This window comes from Myxine glutinosa, chromosome 1, assembly GCF_964187855.1.
Source record: "Myxine glutinosa chromosome 1, kmMyxGlut1.1, whole genome shotgun sequence".
NCBI lineage: Eukaryota > Metazoa > Chordata > Myxini > Myxiniformes > Myxinidae > Myxine > Myxine glutinosa.
Genome location: NC_136261.1, coordinates 366,806,549 through 366,815,577, shown reverse-complemented (window position 1 = coordinate 366,815,577; position 9,029 = coordinate 366,806,549). Strand labels below are relative to the sequence as shown.

The 9,029-nt window shown below is 43.7% G+C and overlaps 1 protein-coding gene across 2 annotated transcripts in view; it reads left to right on the top strand.

The window, feature by feature from the left end:
• Positions 1–7,491, top strand: part of LOC137414822 (FERM domain-containing protein 4A) — a 300,724-nt gene extending 293,233 nt beyond the window's left edge. For both annotated transcript variants that reach the window (XM_068100360.2, XM_068100351.2), the window contains 4 exons: positions 747–896; positions 4,806–5,676; positions 6,150–6,299; positions 6,448–7,491. In XM_068100360.2, the coding sequence (XP_067956461.2) occupies positions 747–896; positions 4,806–5,250 (595 nt within the window). In that variant the 3' untranslated portion in view covers positions 5,251–5,676; positions 6,150–6,299; positions 6,448–7,491. The remainder of the gene's footprint in view (positions 1–746; positions 897–4,805; positions 5,677–6,149; positions 6,300–6,447) is intronic.
• Positions 7,492–9,029: the final 1,538 nt, after the last annotated feature.

The following is a 9,029-nucleotide window of genomic DNA, read 5'->3' as shown; positions in this document are numbered from 1 at the left end:
GATCAAATATATAATTCAGTTGAAATAAAATGATTTGAAATGTCATATAAATAAATTCCGGATGTTTACCGCCATTTATGCAGTAGCTTTTTCACCACCTTGTCTTACATGTTACATTAGTTATTCGTGCCTGTTGTTTTTGTCCTTTATGAGCTCCTTAAAAACAGTAAGTTTACTGTTTCGGATGATTTTCAGTTTTATTTGACTGCAGACAGGCAGACTGAGTAAAAATATTACCTTACTCCTCTCTACGCATGTGCAATCGAAACAAATTCAGAGCCAAAGTACTGCGAAACTACAGTTTTGTTTTCCGATTGATGTTCCGATTTGTGTTCAATATATAACGTTTATTTTAGATCAAGTTGTTCCTCGATCATAACCTGACGTTTGTAGATAGACAGCCAGAAGTGAACCAATTGCTTAATCCCACTTTTCGCTTCACGTGTGTGGGGTAATAAAGTTCATCTCGATCAAGTATTTTTTCAGTATTCGGAAATTTAATAATTGTACACAATCGGTATGATCACAAGAAGAGGCGAACAAAACAATAAAGGTCCATCGACATCTAAGGACGTGACTCAAGAACTGAACTCTTTGGGATGCAACTCCAAGTTTGTTAGAACAGTACGCAATATGGAGTTTTATTCAATCTAATATTCCCCAGGTATTGTTCTGAGGATTCTTGCTTGCCATCGGGCCCTTTTCAGCATTTATTGTGAAAATAATTTTTGTTTTTTTCATCACAGCACGACATCAGAATCTTCATCCTATCCCAGCGGCCTCCAATCTGGCAGCTTGCAGGACAGCCCCGTGAGAACTCCTACATCACAGGGCAGCTTAGAGTCGACGCTAGATATGAGAGAGTGTGGCACCATGATACACACGTATGCACCCAGGTAAGCACAATGGGAATGGAAACCATGCATGCATTTTTTTATGGAAACCATGTTGTGAAATCATAATGTGAGTAAAATATGGGGCTGGCAGAATAGTCCGAGGGTACGCACACTGACCTCTAAGATGTCTAGCCTGCGTTGGATTGTCTACCCAGCTATAAACTGTCATTCCTGTGTTTCGCATGCAAGGCGAGACATCAATGTGCAAGGCGTCCCTCTGATGGTCTTTAAACTGGTCATCCCATCTATCAGCATTACTTAGTGGATGTTAAAGAGTGAAGTATGTGAGCGACGGCACCCTGCATATTTTCTTAAATTCTAGCCCTAACAATTGATGCTATCCACAGCCATGTGCTGCATGTGAAAGAAGAGGAAGCAAAATACTAACATAATTGAACTGTATTAAGGGTGGAACAATCCTCCGGTCTATTGTCACACTGCCAAATAAATGTAAGGATTTTTACGGCGTAGCCCATAGGGCAAAGCCGTCTAGGACAGAGTTTGTCTGTCCGTATGTATGTACAGTCACGTGAAAAAGTAAGTACACCCCATGTAAAGTTTTGACTTTATCAACATATTTCAACATACAGCTATTTGATCTTCATTTCAACAATATTGATAGATAAAGGTGATATAATACAACAAATATCATGAAACATTTACATTTTGTAGTCCATTGTATAATTTAAATAAACATAAATGCAAATTAAGCATGTGGAAAAAGTAAGTACATCCCTACATTTCTCACTACTTCAAATACCTAAAATTAGAATCAGGTGCACCAGCTCAGGTGCAAATGATTAGAACATCATTAGAGAGGATCTTGGAGGAACCTGTCTTATTTAAACCTCAGACATTTAGTTTGGTTTGCTCTTTGTTGTTGAAGTATGCGGCATCACCATGCCTAGATCAAAAGAGCTCTCTGAGGCCTTCAGAAAGAAGGTTATAGATGCCTACGAGTCTGGGAAGGGATTTAAAAACATCTCCAAACAATTTGAAATCAATCATTCGACTGTCCGGAAGATCATCTACAAGTGCAGAAGATTCCAAACAACTGCCAACTTGTTCAGGCCAAGCCGCCCCAGCAAGTTCAGCCCGAGAGCAGACGGCAAGATGCTGAAAGAAGTCTCTAAGAACCCCAGAATGTCATCACGGGACCTACAGGTAGCTCTTGCAACTGTTGATGTCAAAGTGCTCGAGTCTACCATTAGAAAGACGCTGCACAAATTTGATCTACATGGGAGGTGTGCCAGGACGAAACCTTTGCTGTCCAGAAAGAACATCAGGGCAAGACTAAAGTTTGCCAATGAACACCGAGGCAAAGACCAGCACTTCTGGAACAATGTGCTCTGGACAGATGAGTCAAAGGTAGAGCTATTTGGCCACAGTACCAGAAGACATGTTTGGCGAAAACCAAAGATAGCATTTAACCACAAGAACCTGATACCAACTTTAAAGCATGGTGGTGGAAATATTATGGTTAGGGGCAGCTTTGCTGCATCAGGGCCTGGGCATCTCACCATCATAGAATTCACGCTGAATTCTTCATTGTACCAGAGGGTGCTTGAGAATAATGTGATGCCATCTGTCGGAAGTTGAAGCTCAACCGAAGGTGAACCTTGCAACATGACAATGACCCTAAACGTACCAGTAAATCCACCAAGGAATGGCTGAAAAGAAAGAAATGGAGGGTTCTGGAATGGCCAAGTCAAAGCCCGGATCTATATCCCATCGAGATGTTGTGGGGGGATTTGAAACGAGCTGTGCATGCAAGAAACCTCTCAAACATCGCACAGCTGAAAGAATTCTGCATGGAGGAGTGGGCAAAAATTTCTCCCAGTCAATGTCAGAGACTGGTAGACAGTTATAAGAAACGCCTACTTGAGGTTGTTTCTGCCAAAGGGGGCAATACCACCTATTAGAGCCAAGGGTGTACTTACTTTTTCCACATGTGAAATTTGCATTTATGTTTATTTAAATTATACAATGGACTACAAAATGTAAATGTTTCATGATATTTGTTATATTATATCACCTTTATCTCTCAATATTGTTGAAATGAAGATCAAATAGCTGTATGTTGAAATATGTTGAAAAAGTCAAAACTTTACAAGGGGTGTACTTACTTTTTCACGTGACTGTATGTTGCTCACAAACGTACACCAGTAAGAGCTGAGGATCTGGGCACATGACAGGGGTGATGTGATGTCATTAGGTGAAGGACGGCTGACTCCACACACCGCCATTTTGATTTCTATGCCGTTCAGGCTGAACGTATCGTCGAACCTGTCATATATCACAATTGCCATGCTCTACCTTTACATTTTTCATCCAGTGTGAAACAAACAAACCGATTGTTAAAATGACCACCAAATATTCGAACCATAGGTGTTACGGGTCTTCCAACGACGCAGAATGTATAGGCCTTAGGCTTCATGCCTTGATGCCTCACCTTCAGGGCTCTTTGGACAAATTAGCCCAAGTTTCTTTATACAGTATTATCGTTTTCAGAATAATAATAATAACGTTAATAATAATAATATAGCAAATATAATCATAACACTGCAATCCCTTTGTCATGACTGCAAAGTTACTGGATTGAAGCGGTGTATGGTTGACTCAATGCAAAGCGGTGTACTAATTATCACGGGAGTAAGGAATTATCCTCGGTTTATTAATACAGTAGCATATTTGCTAACTCCTAACTGGTAACCCCACTCAGGTCATACTATCCTCTTCAACTAAAGTGACAAACAAGCCTGATGACGCCTCTGTTATACTTTCGGTCTTGTTTTCCCATGCATTAGATGAATGTCCTTCCTGTTAAATAAATCATCATTTATTTTGCTGTCACACCACAGTGTGTTCTTTCCAGTACTCGTGTCGATAATACCGTGCTAAATTTAATTTTAAACACCAACAATTGTTTTTCTCAACCTAATTTTGAGGTATGCAAATCGCTTATTGGGAACAAAGTGAAGTGACTGTTCAGGTTTGAACTTCTCTCTTCCTCTCTCCCTCTCTCCCTCTCTCCCTCTCTCCCTCTCTCCCTCCCTCCCTCCCTCTCTCCCTCCCTCCCTCTCTCCCTCTCTCCCTCCCTCCCTCCCTCTCTCCCTCTCTCTCTCTCTCCCTCTCCTTCTCCCTCTCCCTCTCCCTCTCCCTCTCCCTCTCCCACTCCCTCTCCCACTCCCTCTCCCACTCCCTCTCCCTCTCCCTCTCCCACTCCCTCTCCCACTCCCTCTCCCACTCCCTCTCCCACTCCCTCCCCCTCTCCCTCTCTTGCTTTGAAGAAGGGCTCAATGCCCAAAATGGCACTTCACATTCCTTCCTGTGGTGGTTAGTATACCCCTTCTCAACATTTGGTTGAGAAATTTGTTGTCCTTGTTTTTTTCCGGTGGACAATGGACTGTGATCCTTGTGTTTACCCTTTAAAAAAAAAAAAATTTTTAAACAAACGTTGGGTCACACCAAGTTGACTGCACGGCGTAATTATTCTATCAATAACATCTCGTTATTTCTGGTTTCAAAAAGCTGAAATATGAGAATGGGTTTGTCTTTTTTATTTTTCAAAAACATTAACGTAAAATGTACTTTAACTAAACTTGCTTAGCGATATGTACTTTGACAAATCTCCTGTGCCTGCATACATGAAATGTTTGTTTGAAACATTAATAAATCTAACAATGTATGGATTAAACGCAGCGATAAAAGGTGTATTTTTATTTCGTAATGACAAATGTGTATTATTTTGAGTGAAGGTAAATCGTTCGTTGGACTCCATTGTCATGGACTATATATTTGCATGGCAGTCCCAAAAGATGCACATATGGAGCCACTGTGGGAGAATGACCAGTTGGTGAGATATTAAGAATGAACTGATTTCAGATGAATCATTTTCTTTGTGTTTAGCTCTGCGAGCGGAAGTCCCGCACACAGCATCACTTCCCATGGAATGTATCGCCCTCGGAGTGGAAGTCTCGAGTCGGGGCCTCGACTGCCACCCCCTTCTTCAAGAGATGGCACAACCTATTTCAATGTTTACTACCCAGGTACAGCGGCCTACAGCAGTGGAAGCTCTGAACCTGCTGCCGACAGGTTGTCCTGCGCAAGCCGAACAAGTTCGGAGACGGGTGATCAGGCAGATGGTCGCCTACCCACGTCAAGCTTTTCAACTCAACCAACGACTCTTGAGCGCCGATGTTCTGGTGGTAGCCTTGGTTCTGCAAACTCTGGAAGCTTGCCAAATTTGGCACCTCCTCCACCGGCACCTCCACCCCAGGAGGTGGACCCATTCCTCAGACACCTCCTTTTCGAGGGGGAGCACCGCTGGTTACTGGAGTACAGCCAGGCCTAATGGTCCACCATGTCGCATGTGCGAATATCCCCTTTATGCTGATGGGTCTCCTTGGCCCGGACGTGTAGTCCGACATTTGAGAGCGAGCACGAGGGCCACTACAGCGTTAAGGCACAGCTACGGCTCTCTCACTCGTGCGCCGGATCTAATCGAAGCCCCATGTTACCTCCACGTGGATCTCCATCACCGCATCACCAGCCACGGCAGCAGCAAAGGGATGAAGCTTTTGGACAATTGCGCTCATGGTACGAGAAGAACACTCGAGATACAAGAAGGCTTTCGCACGCGGCCCACCGAAGCTACTCACCCTCTCCCATGCAATGTTACCGGCTAACCCTTCGGTGATTCTTGGTCAACCCCCAGCACCAGCTAGCGTGCTACTAGTTCACAGTAATCCATCTCCTTCGCACTGTCGGACACCGAGCAGTAAGTAAAGTTACCTCCATCTCATCGACTTCAAGCTAGTAGGACAATACAGTCTCTTGACATCCCTCATCACTCACTCACGATATTCTCTACCACCACTAACCCTTCCTAATCCAACGCTCTTAGTTGGAGGTCACTGTTTTCTCTCTCTCTTTCTCTCTCTCTCTCTCTCTTTCTCTCTCTCTCTTTCTCTCTCTCTCTCTCTCTCTCTCTCTCTCTCTCTCTCTCTCTCTCTCTATCTCTCTCTCTCTCTCTCTCTCTCTCTCTCTCTCTCTCTCTCTCTCTCTCTCTTCTCTCTCTCTCTCTCTCTCTCTCTCTCTCTCCTCCTTTTTTTGAACCTGTTGCTGCTTTGCTCATGTATTCATATTTTTCATTTCTGTTTCTCAAATAGAAGCTTCAGATGACAGTTAGCATGATACTTATTTGTGGTTCTTCTGATACCTTACATTTTGACCAATTTGTTCTTCTGCCAGTCCCATCGATGAACAGCAAACGGTACTTTGAACCACCAATGGTCCAGAACTGTGAACCCATACAGTACACCAGCCAAAGGGAACACCACCACCCTCTTATTCAGGCCTGACCTACACCCCTCAGAACCATGCCCTGTTGGCAAACACAAGGTATCTGATGAGTTAAAGAATGGCAATTTAAGGCCTTGTGTTTCCGTTAATGCCACTGATTGATATTTAAATTGGTAGTGTACTTGCTGGATTTGGTTTCACTAAAATAGATTGCAAATCCACCAGTTGCTTTGCTTTTTGTGAACAGATGCTACTCCGACTCCATGGTGCGGCACATGAACAGTGCATCCGGGAACCTCACGCCTCAACCAGCTCCGATATTCAATGAATCAGCCCCTCAGTGGAGATCCGAGGAGGAAGGGAAGACAGAAACTTTGGTTTGACATGAAGTAGAACTTACAGACCGATATTGGGCCTTCCACACCAACTCTTTGTGTCCGGAATGCTCACGGCGACCCCGAGGCACCACCAGACCAGGTCACGGTGACCAACCCTGAGGCACCCCCAGACCACCATGTTCTGAAATCATCAGCAGACTGGCATAGACAGTGCTGGCCCCTAAGATTCCAAACACCTGAACGTTTAGCATTTTCTTTATTTATTTATGCGTGACTACTGGCGGCTCTGCACTCTGGTGTACCCCGACGCAGTCTGGGCTTCCGGGACACTGGCTGATGAAATGTGAATGCATCTCGAGATGGTTTTGGTCATGGTAAAACATTTCAAATACTGCCTTGTTGTTACAAACTTCTATTTATTGATCCTGTTTGACCGCACATTTTGTTTTTTTTATTAATTTTTTTTTTTAAACATTTGACGTACCAGTCGTTTGGGTTCTTAAGATGTGTGTGCCTCTTTTTTGGGACGGATCTTCGGAAGGGTTTGCCCCAAACCCAGATGATCACGTGGCCTCATCTTCGGGTATCATTGAACAACCACTCGTGGCTCATAAAACTCCCCGTGATATGCATCATAAACTTTTAAAGGCCTTTCCTAGAAGTCGAATGGTGTCACGTGCCTCGTGTGATGCGAGTTATACCTTGTTTACATGTTTTTTAACATATTTCCGATTGACGAATAATTGTTTTTAAAATTAACAACTCCATTGTCATTCCTGTTGCTGATGAACATCACAAACCAGCAAAAGTGTAAAAAATAATTGTACGAAACTTTGCATAATATCCGATATCCGGATCGAGGCAGCTCCTTATGTGTGCATTATATGTATACTTGTCTCTTAAGTGCTTCTGTTTTGTTTGTTTTTTTAACAATTCGAATGAATCATTCCTGACTTTTCAGTGTGTTTTCTTTTCAACCCTGTTTGGCTGTGAGCAGGATAACTCCAAAAAAATGATAGATTGAGGCAGACAAAACTTGGTGGACAGGTTGGGTTTGTGACAAATAAGACATACCTTTTTGTCTATTAATTACTGCTATTGAAATGTACCTTTTAACTCTTTAGACTGCTGAAACCCCTTCGACCATTGAAGACCATTTAAGACCTAAAGATCCTTAAGACCCCTAAAGACCCAGAGGACCCAAAAGTCCCCGAAGACACATAAAATCCCGAAGACCCAAAAGTTCCGGAGGATCCAAAAGACCCAGAGGACCCAAACGTTGCAGAGGACCCAAAAGACCAAGATGACCCAAAAGTCCCTGAGGACCTAAAAGACCCAGATGATCCAAAAGTTCCCAAGGACCCAATAGACCCAGAGTACCTAAAAGACTCAGAGGACCTAAAAGACCCAGAGGACCTAAAAGACCCAGAGGACCCAAAAGACCCATACGACCCAAAAGACCCATACAACCCAAAATGCAGAGGACACAAAAGACTGAAGACACATAAGTCCACGAGCACCCAAAAAACTCTGAGGACCCAAAAGGCCCCCTCTTCACCCCGAGCCCGGCAGGCAGGTACGCTGCAAGGCGGTGAAGACTAATGAAGATTTGGTTCAATGGACCAACAGGCCCTCTAGTATCTCAAAACATGGACGAATTTGGAGGAAGCTTCGTGGACAGATTGCGTAGGTGACGAGAACAAGCTGATTTTGATTTTGTTTCAGGTTCAAATCCAGATCCAGCCTATCAATGGGACACAAAATGTAACCTGTTGTATCACCCTGGATAGTACTCTCGAACAAGCCCGCGACACGGGGACAGCCGAACAATCTCCTGGGAGCGATCCAGAGATCCCCCACATCCAGGATGGTGTAGCCCGCCTTCACGAAGTCACAGCCACGACAGAGTTAGCGTTGGAGACGGAGAGAGAGAGATAGAGACAAGAGGGAAAGGGGACTGGTCCATGGGAACCGATCTGCACTCTAGCCGCGACCATGCTGCCCTGACAAATCCAGACAGCAGGGAAGGATGAGGAAGATTTGGCCCCAAACTTTCGTTGGGGGTACAACCACCACGAAGAGGCATCCTCGATAGTTGTAATGTAACCTGTTCAGCCTGATGAAGTGTGTGCTCTACCAATTGCCGTTCTATTTGTCGTTGTTTTAAAAATAATTTCAAGGCATGCTGAACCAACTCAGAGTAAATATTGTATTCCAAACCCGTTGAAGACCAAATAGTTTTGGATTTTGGCTTCAAAATTTCTCCCGCACTTGAAAGTAGAACCCAGACGGTGACAAAAAAAAAATCAGGAAACAAAATAAAAATGGTACAATAGGTCTTGGTGGTGTGCTATATGGTAAAGAATCATTCCTTCCTTTTTGTGGGTTGTTCAGTGTGTGGGCGATCCGAACACACCTTTCATGTGGCTGGGAACCCAAGTTGAAATCCAATCTTGTTTTTCTTTCCATCCTCTGCAAATGTTTCTGGGAT